General features: G+C 40.8%; 1 protein-coding gene and 1 pseudogene across 13 annotated transcripts in view; one reads left to right on the forward strand and one right to left on the reverse strand.

The window, feature by feature from the left end:
• The window catches only part of DEPDC5 (DEP domain containing 5, GATOR1 subcomplex subunit), a 136,784-nt gene that overhangs the window by 103,761 nt on the left and 15,789 nt on the right, over positions 1 to 17,234 (reverse strand). For all 13 annotated transcript variants that reach the window (XR_004277994.1, XR_004277995.1, XR_004277996.1 and 10 more), the window contains 3 exons: positions 10,068 to 10,137; positions 3,464 to 3,542; positions 1,892 to 1,953 (listed from right to left, as the gene is read on the reverse strand). Coding sequence is in view for 10 of the 13 variants with exons in the window: in XM_032310146.1 (XP_032166037.1) it covers positions 1,892 to 1,953; positions 3,464 to 3,542; positions 10,068 to 10,137 (211 nt within the window). In the remaining 3 variants the exon portion in view is untranslated. The remainder of the gene's footprint in view (positions 1 to 1,891; positions 1,954 to 3,463; positions 3,543 to 10,067; positions 10,138 to 17,234) is intronic.
• LOC116571795 lies at positions 10,320 to 10,762 on the forward strand (annotated as a pseudogene).

Raw genomic sequence — 17,234 nt, forward strand, 5'->3', positions numbered from 1 at the left:
GGGAGCCCGATACAGGACTTTGATCTTACAAGCCTGAGGTTATGACCTGAGCTGAAATCACGAGTCGGATGCTTAACCAACTGAGACACCCAGGAACCCTAATTTGAGTTAAGTTTTAAATATGGATGTGTAGTGAGAGTCTAAATTCATTCTTTTGCATATGGATATTTGGCTCAAAATCATTTGTTGTAGAGACTATTCTTTCCCTCATTGAATGGACTTCATATCTTTGTCTAAAATCAATTGATCATAAATGTATGGATTGATTTCTATACTCTCAATTCTATTCCATTGACTTATATCATTTATCTTTATGCCAGTACCATGCTGTTTTGACTACTTTAACTTTGTAGTAAGTTTTGAAATTAGGAAGTAAGAGTTTTCCAACTTTGTTGCTCTTCCTCAAGGTTGTTTTGACTACGCAGGATCCCTTGCAATTGCATATAAATTTTAGAATCAGCTTTTCTGTTTCTGCAAAGAAAAAGGCCACAGGGATTTTGATAGGGACTGAGCCATAGTTTGTTTAAGATTTTATTTATTTATTTGAGAGAGCAAGAGAGAGTGAGAGAGAGCATGAGAGGGAAGAAGGTCAGAGGGAGAAGGAGACTCCCCTTGGACCTGGGAGCCTGATGTGGGATTCAATCCCAGGACTCTGGGATCATGACCTAAGCCAAAGGCAGTCGCCCAACCAACTGAGCCACCCAGGTGCCCTGAACTATAGTTTGCTTTGAGTAGTACTGCCACTTTAACACTATTAAGTTTCCCAATCTATTCTCATGGGTTGTTTTTCATTTTTTAGATCCTTATTAATCTATCTCAGCTAATTTTGTAGATTTTAGTATACGAATCGTGTACCTCCTTGGCTAAATTACTCCAAAGTATTTGATTCTCTCTGATGCTCTTGTAAATGGAATTGTTTTTAATTTAATTCTCTTTTTAAAACTTAATTCTATGTTTTTATATTTCCTATTCAAACTATTCATTGCCGATGAAACACAAATGATGGTGTGTGTTGATTTTGTACCCTGAACTTTGCTGAATCCATTTACATTAGTTCTAATAGTTTTTTTGTAGATTTTTTAGGATTTCCTACATATAAGAGTTCATCTGTGAATAGAGGTAGTTTTACTTCTTCTTTTCCAATAAGGGTGCATTCTACTTCATTTTCTTGCCTAATTGCTGCAGTTAGAACCTCTGGTACAACACTGAATACTAATGGTGAAGGCAGGCATCCTTACTGTGTTCCTAAATCTTTTTTTTTTTTTAAGATTTTATTTATTATTTGAGAGAGAGAGAGAAAGTGAGAGACAGCATAAGAGGGGAGAAGGTCAGAAGGAGAAGCAGAATCCCCGTGGAGCTGGGAAGCCAATGCAGGACTCGATCCCAGAATCATGACCTGAGCCAAAGGCAGATGCCTAACCAACTGAGCCACCTAGGCACCCTAATGTTCCTAAATCTTAAAGGGGAAAGTTTTTAGTCTTTCACCATTAAATCTGATGTCACCTATGGGTTTCTCACAAATACTTTATCATGTCGAGGTAGTTAAAGTAATGTAAATCTAGAGTTTTATTAATTTAGGCTTTAGCTATGATAACTTTAATTAAAGGTAGTTTGGGGTACCTAGGTGGCTCAGTGGGTTAAGCCTCTGCCTTTGGCTCAGATCATGGTCTCAGGGTCCTCGGATCAAGCCCCGCATCGGGCTCTTTGCTCTTCAGGGAGCCTGCTTCCTCCTCTCTCAGCCTGCCTCTCTGCCTACTTGTAATCTCTGTCTGTCAAATAAATAAATAAAATTAAATTTAAAAATCCAAAGGTAGCTTAATAAAAATGGTGTATTTCTAAAATCCGCAATAGTAATGTTTATGCAATGAAATTTAGTGTGTAAGAAACATACCTTCCACTTGGTAAAGAGATCAGCAAGGAAACCATTCACAGCTTTCTCAAAATACAGATCCCCTGAAAAGCAACAATGAGAAGAGGGTGAAGATTATCTTTATTTCTTGTTTACAGTATCTGCTCTCAGTAAAGTAGCAGGAATGGGACCAAAGACAAGGTGGGTTCTGCTATATCTTAAAACAAGATTATAAAATTCAGGTGTATAAAAGTAGCTTCAATCTAGACTTTCCACAGAGCCAAATTTAATATTTGCCTAACTTAGTAAGAAGGTGTAGCTCTAAGGTAAAAGCCAAGATTGAAAATGCTTTGATGACTGAAAAATGCAGTGTTACCTTCAGAATGAGAGGACCATCTTAATCTCCAAATGTGAGTATTCTCACAATGATGCTTAAAGTTGGTTAGATGACCCTGCGCATTCACTGAATTATCAGTTGCAGTTCCTACTGTTCTTGAGTGACTTTGATGACCCATAAAAGAGTTTAGTTTATAGACATGGATGGAACTAGAGAATATTATGTTATATGAAATAAGTCAATCAGAAAAAGACAATTATCATATGATCTCACTCATATGTGAAATTTAAGAAACAAAACAGAAGATCATGGGGAAGGGATGGAAAAATAAAACAAGACAAAACCAGAGAGGAAGACAAACCATAAGAGACTCTTAATTACAGGAAATAAACTTAGGGTTGCTAGAAGGAAGGGGTTTGGAAGGATAGGGTAATAGGGTGATGGGCATTATGGAGGGCATGTGATATAATGAGCACTGCGTGTTACATAAGACTGATGAATCACTGAACCACACCTCTGAAACTAATAATACACTATATGTTAATTAATTCAATTTAAATAAAAAGTTTTTAAAAAGAAATTAATTTGTAATTTTGCTAAACACAAATTTGAAATACATGTACCATAGGGCTGGTGTATTGGACACAGTAGCCACACCTCATAGCAGCTATATTGCCCTCTACTCATTACATGATAACTCTAATAAAATGAGACAAACAGAGGCACCTGGGTGGCTCAGCGGGTTAAAGCCTCTGCCTTTGGCTCAGGTCATGATCTTAGGGTTCTGGAATCGAGCCCCACATGGAGCTCTCTGCTCAGCAGGGAGCCTGCTTCCCCCTCTCTCTCTGTCTGCCTCTGCCTACTTGTGATCTCTCTCTGTCAAATAAATAAATAAAATCTTTAAATTAAAAAAAAAAAATGAGACAAACATGGAGAGTTCTGAGTGACACGAAGAGAAATGAATGATATCAAAGAAAGTTTGTTCCTAGCCATAGAGTGATTTTATGTCTTTTCAACCCGTACTTGCAGGATAATTAAAGATCTGAGAAGTCAGATTTTCCATTAATACTTTATAGCATTTCATGGAATTCACCATATAAATATAAATATGTAAAATATTTCCTTTCAATTTGTTTATTTTGGCATTTAATGATTTGTAAAGATCTCAGGACAGATTTTTAGAGAATGTCAATAGCTTACTGTAAAATGATACCAACTTGGGAGAAACCAGAAATGTCAACCCAATGGCAGCTACAACCAGCACTTAGGAACAGTACCATAAATATCGAAATCCCACATTTCACAGCTCATCTGAATAAATATGTAAACCATAGCCGACGTAGAACGAAACACCACCTGAAATAAACAAAAATGTTAATTGCGTTAAAAAGCAATGATGTATGGAGTTTCAGTTGTGCCAGATGAAAAAGTTCTGGAGATCCATTTCACAATAATTAAATGTAAATGCACTTAACCCTACTGAACTGTACACTTTAAAATGGTTTAGACGGGGGACCTGAGTGGCTCAGTCAGTTAAGTATCTGACTCTCCATTTTGGCTCAGATCCTGATCTCTGGGTCATGAGATCTTGCCCAGTGTTGGACTTTGACCTGGATGTGGAGCCTACATGAGACTCTCCCTTCTTCTCCTTCTGCCCCTGGCCCCCACTCACTCTCATTCTCTCTTAAAAAAATAGAAATAAAATAAAATAAAATGGTTAAGATAGGATGGGGGGCCCGGCTGGCTCAATCAGTAGAGCATGGGACTTTTTTTTTTTTTAAGATCTTATTTGTCTGAGAGAGCACAAGCAGGGGGTGGGGCAGGCAAAGAGAGAAGAAGACTCCCCACTGAGCAAGGAGACCAATGCTGAACTCAAGACAAAGGCAGACACTTAACCAATTGAGCCACCCAGGCACCCCGCATGCAACTTTTGATCTCAGGGTTTTAAGTTCAAACCCCACACCCGGTGTATAGAATATTTAAAATAAAATCTTAAAAAATAAATAAAACAAAATAAAATGGTTAAGATGGTATGTTTTACATGTTTTTTACCACAAAAGAAAAAAAAAGGCAATGATGGAAGATTTTTCTTAAATGTGACATGGAACTTCTAAAAGCAAACTTCATCCCTGGCATCATAAAGCCACGAAGAGAAGATCTTGTCCCTGCCCTCTAGGAGCTTAGAGTAGAGATTAAAACACACAAAAGACTGCAACATATACAAATATTCCTTGAAGGTTCTCGTAAGAAATGGGGGGGCGGGGGCAGTAAATCTACCTAGGATAGTCAAGAAAACCTCATTATGAATACAGAACTTGGGGTAAGACATGCCAGTTGATGAGCTGCCAGTCTAATAAATTATTAATTATAATTCACATCAGACACACCCTACATACCAAGACTGCCTCAAGGAATCAGGAAGGCTTTCCAAAAGTAAGGGAGCCTAAGACAAGTACAGAGGGATGAATGAGTAGCTTGTAAGGGGGAGAAGGCAGGAGCTAAATGCTCCAGACAGGAGAGAGAAGTAGAGAAGTATGTGCAAAGACACGGACACAAGACAGAACATGGCATGTTTGAGGAACAGCAAATGGTTCCCAAGGGCAGGACAGCATGCGATAGAGGGACTTATGGGAGAAATGAAAAAATGAGCTCCAGATTCCAATGTCTCCGCAGATTTCTCCTCTCAGAAGTCCAACAGGTATCTTACAAACAACTTTTTTCAACCGCTCCCAAATGTCTCCTCCCCAGTCTTCTCCACCTCATAAAAGACATCACTGTCTGTCCATCAAGCTGATCAATTCTTCTCTTTCCTTCACTCCTCATACCCAATCCACCATTAAGTTTTGTGAACTCTACTCCAAAATGCCTCTCAAGTCTGCCCACATCCCTCCATTGCTAGGGCTCCTACCTTAGTCCATACCATAGTTTTCTATCTTCCTGACTTACTTCTCTGCTTCTACTCTTGCCCCTACAAACAATGCTCTACACAGAGTAGAATACTATGGGTGCATATGCCACAACCTTTCTTCCTAAGTAATGGGAAGCTGATTCTATTCCAAGAGGCAAGGCACCCAGCCAAAAGACTAAACCTCCCAGCTTCCTGAGTAGCTACATGTGACTAAATTCTGGCCAATAAGATGTAAACAAAATGTCACATCTGGAAGCTGACATGGCTGGAAGGTGAATCCCTCCTGACTTTCTTCCCTTCCTCTCTCCTCTACCTGGAATATGAATGTGGTTACAGCAGCTCCAGCTGTACCATGGAAGCCCAGTCCTGAGGATGGAAGAACAGGAAGATAAATAGAGCCTTAGCTCACCAATAATTGCGACACTGCCATTCCAGCCAGGAATGGTCTTCCCATGGACTTCTTTTATCAGAGAGAAAAAAGTTGACTCTGGAACATCAATTTGCCGCTGTTACTTTGGGATTTTTTTGTTCAACAAAATCCAACTGAATGGCTCTGAACATGGACCTCATTTGTGGTGACATGGCTAAATGCACCATGAAGGTCAGAACTGTTGGTAAATAACAGCACCCATTACAGGGTCTCCCTCAGGAAAATGATGAAGAAAATTGAAAAAGTCAGCACATCAACTACACATGCTCCTTCTGTGGCAAAACTAAGATGAAAAGATGAGCTGTGGGCATCTGGCACTATGGTTCCTACATGAAAACAGTAGCCAGTGGTGCCTGGACCTACACTACCCCTTCTGCCATCATAGTGAAGGCGGCCATCAGTGCAGGAAAGGAATTCAGAGACCAGCAGAAGCTCCATCATTTGAAACACCTCTAGCCTATAATAAATAGGTTAACTAATGTAACAACAACACAACAACAAAAGAAAAAAAAAACAATTGGATGAATAAGTGATCTTCTGAAAGCATAATTCGGGAATCACTCAACCACTCAAAATCCTTCAATAGATTCCAATTGTCCTTCTACCCCAGTTACAAGGACCTATGTGAACTGGCTGCAACCAGTCCACCTTCCCACCGACATCATTCTTCCTATTTATCTCTTATGCTTCTGCACACTGGCCTCTCACAATTGTTTCCTCTGCCTGGAAAGCTCTTTGCCTCAACCTCCATACACTGGCTAAGTTTCACTTTTCTGAAGTCTTTCAGAGACACCTCCTTGACCATCTTTGTAAAGGAGATCTACCACTCTCTCTCACAATGCTCTGTTTCCCTATGAATGTTTAATTTATCTCATTTGTTTACTAAGAAGGCCACCTTCAGTTAGTCTTTCTCATTACCCAACTAGTTTCCTTTGGACTACTCATCATAATCTATAATTACATTTATGCACTGGGTGTCTACTTACATGTGTCTCCCCACTAGGGTGTGTAAGCTCTTTACCAGGAGGGATCTCATCTGTGCTGTTCACTCATGCCTCCCCACTGAGTGGTAGTGCCCCACTCTGAATTCCCCTCTAGAATGAAGGATGTTCATAGGGACGCCTGGGTGGCTCAGTCAGTGAAGTGTCTGCCTTGCTCAGGTCATGATCCCAGGGTCCTGGGATCAAGTTCTGCATCACGCTCCTTGCTCAGCAGGGAGCCTGCTTCTCCTTCTCCCTAGCGCTCCCCCTCCTTGTGCACACTCTCTCTCTCTGACAAATAAATAAATAAAATCTTTAGAATGAAGGATGCTCATGGATAACATTCTATACCAATTTGTTTGGTTTTTTTTAATAGTTAATCTCTATACCCAACTTGGGGCTTGAACTCATCACAAGATGAAGAGCCACATGCCTTACCAACTGAGCCAGCCAGGTACCCATCTACCAATTTTTTTCCCCCCACCAAATTAAGTATTAAAAAAAAAAAAAAGAAAGAAAAGCACAATAGCACTCAGAAGGTGCTTCCATATTATTTATTAAATATGTGAATGAGGGATGCCTGCGTGGCTCAGTCGGTTAGGCCGCTGCCTTCGGCTCAGGTCATGATCCTGGGGTCCTGGGATCGAACCCCATATCGGGCTCCTTGTCTAGCGGGGAGCCTGCTTCTATCTCTGCCTCTGCCTGCCACTCTGCCTGCTTGTGCTCTCTATGAAAAATAAATAAATAAAATCTTAAAAAATCTTTAAATATGTGAATGAATGAGGTTGAAGATGTAATCAAGCATATGCCAAATTATTGTGTCTTTGTAAATTATGCTTAAGAGTGAATTTCTAGTAAAGTGGGGACAAGCAAAACAAGATCACTATCAAATAACAATTTGTGCCCATTAGAGCTGCAAAGACTTTAAAAATCTAATACTGGGGCGCCTGGGTGGCTCAGTGGGTTGGGCCTCTGCCTTCGGCTCCAGTCCTGATCTCAGGATCCTGGGATCGAGCCCCACATCTGGGCACTCTGCTCAGCGGGGAGCCCGCTTCCCCCTCTCTCTCTGCCTCCCTTCTGCCTACTTGTGATCTCTCTCTCTGTGTCAAATAAATAAATAAAATCTTTTAAAAATAAATGAATAAATAAATAAAAATAAAAATCTAATACCAAATGTATGAAAAAATGAAAAATAACAGGAGATTATATATATTGCTATTAGGAATATGACCTGGTCCAAAGATTTTGAAAAATAATTTTCCATTATCTTACCTATGGCCTATACACTCCTAATTATAGATTAAAAATATAGTATTAGGGGAGCACCTGGGGGGAGCACTGTCAGTTGAGTGTCTGACTCCTGGTTTTGGCTGAGGTCATGATCTGAGTCGTGAGATCCAGCCCTGTGCTGGGCTCTGTGCTCGGTGCAGAGTCTGCTTGGGACTCTCTCTCCCTCTCCCTCTGCCCCTCCCCTCTGCACACTCTCTCTTTTAAATAAATAAATAAATCTTTTTTTTTTTAAGATTTTATTTATTTATTTGACAGAGAGATATATCGCAAGCAGGCAGAGAGGCAGGCAGAGAGAGAGGAGGAAGCAGGCTCCCCACTGAGCAGATAGCCCAACATAAGGCTCGATCCCAGGAACCCGAGACCATGACCCAAGCTGAAGGCAGAGGTTTAACCCACTGAGCCACCCAGGCACCCCAAATCTTTAAAAATATATAAAAAGGGGCTCTCAGGTGGTTCAGTCAGTTAAGTGTCCAAGTCTTCATATTAGCTCAGGTCATGATCTCAGGGTTGTGAGATCAAGCCCTGAATAGAGTTCTGCACTCAGTGGGAATCTGCTTGATATTCTCTTCCTCTCCTTCTCCCTCTGCCCCTCCCCTTGCTCACACACCTGTGCTTGCCCTCTCAAATAAATAAATCTTTTATATATATATATATGTATGTATGTATTAGGTACAAAAATATAGCTAAAAAGGACTATATATTTTTTGCCTTAATAAAGCTCAAGGGATGCCTGGGTAGCTCAGTTGGTTAAGCGGCTGCCTTCAGCTCAGGTCATGATCCCAGCATCCTGGGATCGAGTCCCACATCAGGCTCCTTGCTCGGCAGGGAGCCTGCTTCTCCCTCTGCCTCTGCCTGCCACTCTGTCTGCCTGTTCTCGCTCGCTCTCTCTCTCCCTCTGTCTCTCTGATTAAAATAAATAAATAAATACATACATACATAAAGCTCAAAAATTAGTGAAACAAATAATATACTGTTAAGAGTAAGACACACATGTATTTGTTACTAAGTAAACAAGAAAAATACACAAAAATAGAATTCAGATAGCAGTTACCTATAAAGGCACTGGTTCTCAACTAGAGGCAATTTTGCTCCCCAAGGGAACGCTCAGTAATATCTGGAGATGTTTCTGGTTGTCGTGACTCACAGGGTACTACTGGTATCTTGTGCACAGAAATTAGGGATGCTGCTAAACATCCCATACTGCATGAGACAGCCCCCCATCATCACTGCTATGTTGGACCAGGTAATTCGTTGTTCTGGAGATCTGTCTTATACATTATAATCATGTTTACCACCTTCTTCTCAAAATCCTAGCTGTGACACATAAAAATGTCTCCAGACATTGCCAAAAGACCCCAGTGGAGGCAAAATCACCCTCCGGTCAAACCACCACTCCCAAAGGAGGCAGGGGATAAGAACAAGGAAGAGCAGACAGGTGGTTTCACCAGCATGGGTAATGTTTACAGCTCTTCAGTTTGGATTTTGCCAGCTAGAATAGAGAACCAAAGAAGGAAATTCCTTCACAAAAGTCTCTGTTGATGTTTACCAACTGCAGTCTTCTACTGAGTTTAACCTTTGCTATATGTACTAGCAAGCATCGAAGCCTGCAAACTAGACACTGCATTTCCATGTTTAGACCTCTTTCAGAAGAGAAAACAAAGGGGCACCTGGGTGCCTCAGTCAGCTAAGCATGGGCCTTCCAGTCAGGTCATGATCCCAGGGTCCTGAGATTGAGTCCCCCACCAGGCTCCCTGCTCAGAGGGGAGTATGCTTCTCCCTGTGCCCCTCCCTCCACTTGTGCCCGCACGCTTACTCTCTCTCTCTCATAAATAAATAAATAAGTAAGAAGAGAAAACAAAGATTGACCCCAAACTGGAGAGCTCCAACTATAAAACATTAGAATTCCAGGAGTCCTTGGGGCGTTTGGGTGGCTCAGTGGGTTAAGTCTCTGCCTTCGGCTCAGGGTCCTGGGATTGAGCCCCACATCCAGCTCTCTGCTCAGCGGGGAGCCTGCTTCTCCCTCCCCCTCTGCCTGCTTTTCTGCCTACTTGTGATCTCTCTTTCTCTGTGTCAAATAAATTAATAAAATATTTTAAAAAAAGAAAAAAAGAATTCCAGGAGTCCTTAACAATATTACAATATTATTTACCAGGGTGAATAGTACCCATCAGGAGATAATCAAGTTTTTGATTGTTTCTGATTTGTTTTTTGTTTCAGGACTCAGAGATAATGGTATGAAGAAACAAAACCAAAAGGCATTTTATCAGTCTCACCCTAGTATCTTCGCTGATATAACCACACATGACCTTCTCATTCTTGACCCACAGCTCACCAGCCTGTGCCCTGAAAAGACAGACACACAGGTTATTGCAAGTCTTACATAAAACACAAAGAAACAGGGATAACTTCAGGGTGCCTCCCTGTACTCTGATACTTATCCCTAAATGACCTGTCCGGTTACCGATTTCCAAAGGAAATGCCATGAACAGATTACGCAACATGAAGAATTCTCAGAATGGAGTGGAAGTGCCCTTTCTTCCTTTCTGCTATGGGCTGGAGTGGCTGGTGTCAAGATGGACAAGTTCATGAAACCCAGTTAGGTGGTGTTGCTCCTGGCCAGACACTGCTCCAGACGCAAAGCATTGATGATGGCACCTCAAACTGTCCCTACAGTCATACTTTGGTGGTTGGAAATGACCACCATCCCCACAAAGTGACAGCTGCCATGGGGAAGAAGAAAATCACCAAGAGATCAAAGATCAAGTCTTTTGTGAAAGTTGGTAACTACAAACAACTTCATGCCCACAAGGTACTCTGTGGATACCCCCTTTGACAAAAGTGTCATCAACAGGACATCTTCAGAGGCCCTACTCTTAAACACAAGGCCTGAAGAGAGGCCAAGGTCAAGTTCGAGAAGAAGTATGAGACAAGCAAGAACAAGTGGTTCTTCCAGAAGCTCCAGTTTTAGATCTGTTTTGTCATTAAAAATAGAAGGAAAAAAAAGATAATTCTCAGAGTATAGTGAATTTATATGACAGTTATTAATCTGGGAATCCATAGGCAACACACAAGTCTCAGGAAGGGCTTCAGGAAATCCATGAATCCTCTGAAATCATGCAACGATTTCTGGGCAAAGAATTATAGTTTTTGTCAAATCTCTAAATGGTCCATGTCACAAAAATAATTAGGAAGAACTGACAAACGGGCGCCTGGGTGGCTCAGTGGGTTAAGCCGCTGCCTTCGGCTCAGGTCATGATCTCAGGGTCCTGGGATCGAGTCCCACATCGGGCTCTCTGCTCAGCAGGGAGCCTGCTTCCCTCTCTCTCTCTCTGCCTGCCTCTCTGACTACTTGTGATTTCTCTCTGTCAAATAAATAAATAAAATCTTTAAAAAAAAAAAAAAAAAGGAAGAACTGACAAACAATTTTGCTAATCCCAACTTTGATATGATGAGTATTAACAAAAACAAAAATCTGTCTTAATATCAGGATTGGAAGACAAGCCATTAGGAGGCATGGGACAGAGTCCCTATTCAATGAAGGTCACTCCGAAAAATTTTCATGGCGACTTGATTTTGCACTTTGGGGCTTAATGTCTTTGGCTCTGCAACTTATTAAGGGCATGAAATGGATAGCATAGTTCAAAGAGTATGTCCTTCTGAGCTGACCAGCCTTGAGTGGAACTGTTCGCGGCAGGAATCTCAGTTCTGAGTGTCCTTAAGTAGATGAACGACCATAGGGAAATAACTCTGAAGCCCAGCACCCTTATCTTAAAAAAGGAAATAATGACGTCTACTTTATAGAGGTATTCAGAGAATTAAACCACATACTGTGGAGAAACTATTCAGGACAGTGCTGGGATAGGAGGTGTCAGAGTTAAGATTACTAGTAGCTACTTGTATTAGCAGGAACTGTAACAATGGTAAGCATGTTTTTAAAGATTTTATTTATTTACTTATTTGCCAGAGAGAGAGTGTGTGTGTGAGTGCACAAGCAGGAGGAGCAGCAGGCAGAGGTAGAAGCAGTATCTCTGCTGAGCAAGGAGCCTGATAAAGGACTCGATCCCAGAACCCTGGGATCATGACCTGAGTCCAAGGCAGATGCTCAACAGACTGAGCCACCCAGGTCCCCCCCAGTCACAATCTTTCTGAGCCAGTTTTTTTAAAAAATCAGTAAATGTGATTAATAAGAACACCGCCTCATCCATCTTCTACAGCTCTTGAGAAGATCCAGTAAATGAGATCACTGTAAATGAGAGTACTTGGTGTACTGTGAAACAGTTATGATTCCAATGTAAATGGTTCCTTATAAAACACACACAGAGGGGCGCCTGGGTGGCTCAGTGGGTTAAAGTTTTGCTTTCGGCTCAGGTCATGATCCCAGGGTCCTGAGATCGAGCCCCGCATCAGGCTCTCTGCTCAGCCGGGAGCCTGCTTCCCTTCGTCTCTCTCTGCCTGCCTTTCTGCCTACTTGTGATCTCTGTCTGTCAAATAAATTTTAAAAAATAAACATAAAAATAAAACACACATAGAAAATGCAGTATTGACCTTTGCTCCTAAACCTAAAATCTGCCCTTTGCCAAACAGGAACTGAGAATGGCCCTGAGGTAGATTTTCTTCTCTTTTCTGCTGGTTCAAGGGAAGAAAAACTGCCACTGACCAATGCAAACACAAAATCCATTATCCCCCAGGACAGAACCTAAGAGCACACATGGCTTACGACAAGACAAAAGGGCACACTGCCAAGCCTTGAGGATGAAGTTAACCTACAGGGTACTAGCCCTTGATTTATGTAGAAGCTTGGGCAGGGCACTTCCCCTTCCTTTTCTATCGAGTGAGCTGTTGGGGATCAGTGACTTCCACTATCTTTTACAACTAAATTTCATCCTTCTGTGAATACGAAGTTAAAATAAATGCAAAGTATGGTCACTATCCTGTTATCTGTGTAACACAGCTTTGAACAACCTGAATGTCCAACAATGGCAGACAGATTAAGTAAATTATGATGTAACCAGACAACAGAATATCATGCAACCATTAAACTCATGTTTACAAGGAGTTTTAACTTCACCAGAAGTGTTTATAAGCTTTTAAGTAGAAAAAAGGGATACAAAATAGTACACACAGTATCATCATCTATATAAAAATATAGATTCACCTATATATATATATATTCATCTATATAAAAAAATTTCATGCATGTGTATGCATGAAAAAAACATTGAGGGGTACCTGATTCAAACAGTAGGTCATGCATGCGATCCTTGATCTCTGGGTTGTGAGTTCAAGCCACACTTTGGACATGGAGATTACTTAATCAAAAATTTAAAAAGAAAGGAAGGAAGGAAAGGGGGGCACCTGGGTGGCTCAATCAGTTAAGCAACTGCCTATGGCTCAGGTCATGATCTCAGAGTTGTGGGATTAAGACCCACATTGGGCTCCCTGCCCAGTGGAGAGTCTGCTTCTCCTTTGGCCTCTCATTCATGCGCGCTCACTCTCTCTCTCACTTTCTCTCTCTCTCCCTTAAATACATAAATAAATCTTTTTAAAAAAATAAAAGAAAGAGTCAAGATGGTAGAGGAGTAGCAGACTGAGATGACATCAGGTCGCAGGAGTTCGGCTAGATACTTATTAAACCATTCCGAACACCTACAAACACAAAAGGAGATCGAAGAGAAGAAGAGCAGCAATTCTAGAAACAGAAAACCAACCACTTTCTGAAAGGTACGACGTGCGGAGAAATGAATCCGAAGCAACAGGAAGACAGACCGTGGAGGGAGAGGCCAGCTCCCGGCAAGCAGTGGAGCAACAGAGCACAAAATTTGAACCCTTAGAAGTCTGCTCCACTGAGGAACATTGCTCCAGAGGCTAAGCAGGGGTGGAGCCCTCACAGGGAGAGTGTGTCTCAGGTCCCGCAAGGTCACAGAAGGATTGGGGGTGTCTGAGTGTAGCAGAACTCGCAGGTATCAGAGCGGGGAAGCTGGCTACAGAGACAGAGCCGATGAGTGAGCTCTCAGCTCAGGGTTACCTTAAACCGTGATCCATGGCACAGACAGGCCACTGCTATTTGAGCAGGGACCCCATAAGTGGCAGATCCGGAGAAAACCACCTTCATTTGCCGGAAAAGCAGAGCGGCAGGAATCTGCTGGATTTGTGTGCCAGAGACATAAATGCTTGGTTGCAGGCCGGATGAGCTAGGAGTGCGGCCGGAGACGAGGGAGAGTGGAGTGACTGAGCACTTTTCTCCAAGGAGGCACTGAGGAGTGGGGCCCAAGCTCTTGGCTATTCCGGGCCGGAGAGTGGGAGGCCGCCATTTTAATTCCTGTCCTCCAGAGCTCTACAGAAAGCGTTAGGCTCCATAAAGCGAACATAAAGCGAACAACAAAGGCTCCATAAAGCGAACCAAGATTACTTAGCCCAGCCCCTGGAAGGACGGCGCAATTCCGCCTGGGCAAAGACATTTGAGAATCACTACAACAGGTCCCTCCCCCAGATGATCAGCAGGAACATCCAGCCAAGACCAAGCTCACTGATCAAGGAGAACAGTGTAATTCCAGAGAAGGGAAAAGCAAAGCATGCAATGCATGGTGTTCTCCCCATGATTCTTTAGTCTTGCAAGGTTAATTAAATTTTTTTAATTTAATTTTTTTCTTATTCTAATTTTTTTAACTTTTCCTCTTTCCTCTCGCAATATTTTTTAACTAGTTTATCTTAACAATACCTTTCTAAAGAAAAAATATTTTTAAACCTGCATTAATATAGTCACATTTTTTTTAAGATTTTATTTATTTATTTGACAGAGTATTACAGTCACATTTTAACCTTCATTGTATCTAACTTTATTTCTTGTATACATATAGGGTTTTTCTTCTAAAAAAATTTTGGGATAAAATTTCCTCTAAAATATACCCTAAATCTAGCACAGGGCTTTGTTCTAGTCTCCAGCCTGACCAAATTCTCTCCACCTTCTTTTTCTTTCTTTTACCAACCAATGTATCTTACCAATTCTTTTTTAGAAATTTTTTTTAAATTTTCATCGTTACAGTTATATTCCATTCCTTCATCGTGTTTACCTTTAATTTTGTATACATGTAAGTTTTTCTTTCTTTAAAACTCTGGGAAGTAGTTTCTTCTAAGAGAACAAAATACACCCAGAATCAAGTGGGTGGCTCTGTTCTATTCATCAGTCTAATATATATATATATATGTGTGTGTGTGTGTGTGTGTATTTTTTTATTTCATTTTAAATTTTTTTAAAACTCCCTTTTACCCCCTTTCATCACCCCCTGATTTGGGGTCTATTTTGATTCGGATAGCATACATGTATCTAGGGTCTTTGCCACACTCTTAGTTATTTTATTCTCTCATTCATATCTGGATAAAATGACAAGGTGGATAAACTAACCACAAAAAAAAGAATAAGAGGCAGTACCAAAGGTTATGGACCTAATCAATACAGATATTGGTAATATGTCAAATCTAGAGTTGAGAATGACGATTCTCAAAGTGCTAGCTGGGCTCAAAATAGGCATGGAAGATATTATAGAAACCCTGTCTGGAGAAATAAAAACCCTCTCTGGAGAAATAAAAGAACTAAAATCTAACCAAGTTGAAATCAAAAAACCTATTAATGAGGGGCAATAAAAAATGGAGGCTCTTACTGCTAGGATAAATGAGGCAAAAGTGAGAATTAGTGATATAGAAAACCAAACGACAGAGAATAAAGAAGCTGAGCAAAAGAGAGACAAACAATTACTGGACCATGAGGGGAGAATTCAAGAGATAAGTGAGTGATACTATAAGATGAAACAACATTAGAATAATTGGGATTCCAGAAGATGAAGAAAGAGAGAAGGGAGCAGAAGGTATATTAGAGGAATTTATTGTAGAGAATTTATTGTAGAGAATTATTGTAGAGAATTTATTGTAGAGGAACTTATTGTAGAGAATTTCCCTGTAGAGAATATCCCTGTAGAGGAATATGGTTAAGGGAACAAGCATTGAAATCCAGGAGGTGCAGAGAATCCCCCCCTCAAAATCAATAAAAATAGGTCCACACCCCATCACCTAATAGTAAAACTTACAAGTCTTAGTGACAAAGAGAAAATCCTGAAAGCAGCCTGGGACAAGAAGTCTGTAACATACAATGGTAAAAATATTAGATTGGCAGCAGACTTATCCACAGAGACCGGGCAGGCCAGAAAGAACTGGCATAATATATTCAGAGCACTAAAGAGAAAAATATGCAACCAAGAATACTATATCCAGCTAGGCTATCATTGAAAGTAGAAGGAGAGATAAAAAGCTTCCAGGACAAACAAAAACTAAAAGAATTTGTAAACACCAAACCAGGTCCTCTAAGGGGTCTTCTAGGCAAAGAGAGAGCCTAGAAGTACTAGACTAGAAAGGAACAGAAACAATATACAGTAACACTCACCTTAGAGGCAAGACACTGACATTAAATTCATATCTGTCAACAATTACCCTGCATGTAAATGGGTTAAATGCCCCAAACAAAAGACACAGGGTATCAGAATGGATAAAAAAACAAAACTCATCAGTATGCTGTCTACAAGAAACTCATTTTAGACCCAAAGACACCTCCAGATTTAAAATGAGGGGGTGGGGCGCCTGGGTGGCTCAGTGGGTTAAGCCACTGTCTTCGGAACAGGTCATGATCTCAGGGTCCTGGGATCGAGTCCCGCATCGGGCTCTCTGCTCAGCAGGGAGCCTGCTTCCTCCTCTCTCTCTGCCTGCCTGCCTCTCTGCCTACTTGTGATCTCTCTCTCTGTCAAATAAATAAATAAAATCTTTTAAATAAATAAGTAAAAATAAAAATAAAATAAATAAATAAAATGAGGGGGTGGAAAACCATTTACCATGCTAATGGACATCAAAAGAAAGCTGGGGTGGCAATCCTTATATGAGATAAATTAGATTTTAAACCAAAGACTATAATAAGAGATGAGGAAGGACACTATATCATACTCAAAGGGTCCGTCCAACAAGAAGACTAACAATTTTAAATATCTATGCCCCTAACATGGGAGCAGCCAATTATATAAACCAATTAATAACAAAATCAAAAAAACACATCAAAAATAATACAATAATAGTGGGGGATTTTTACACCCTCCTCACTGAAATGGACAGATCATCCAAGCAAAAGATCAACAAGAAAATAAAGGCTTTAAATGACACACTGGACCAGATGTTCATCACAGATATATTCAGAACATTCCATCCCAAAGCAACAGAACACACATTCTTCTCTAAACATGGAACATTCTCCAGAACAGATCACATCCTGGGTCACAAATCAGGTCTCAACCAGTACCAAAAGACTGGGATCATTCCCTGCATATTTTCAGACAACGAAGCGCTGAAGCTCGAACTTAATCACAAGTGGAAAGTTGGAAAGAACCCAAATTACATGGAGGCTA

Source organism: Mustela erminea, chromosome 13, assembly GCF_009829155.1.
Source record: "Mustela erminea isolate mMusErm1 chromosome 13, mMusErm1.Pri, whole genome shotgun sequence".
Taxonomy (NCBI): Eukaryota; Metazoa; Chordata; class Mammalia; order Carnivora; family Mustelidae; genus Mustela; species Mustela erminea.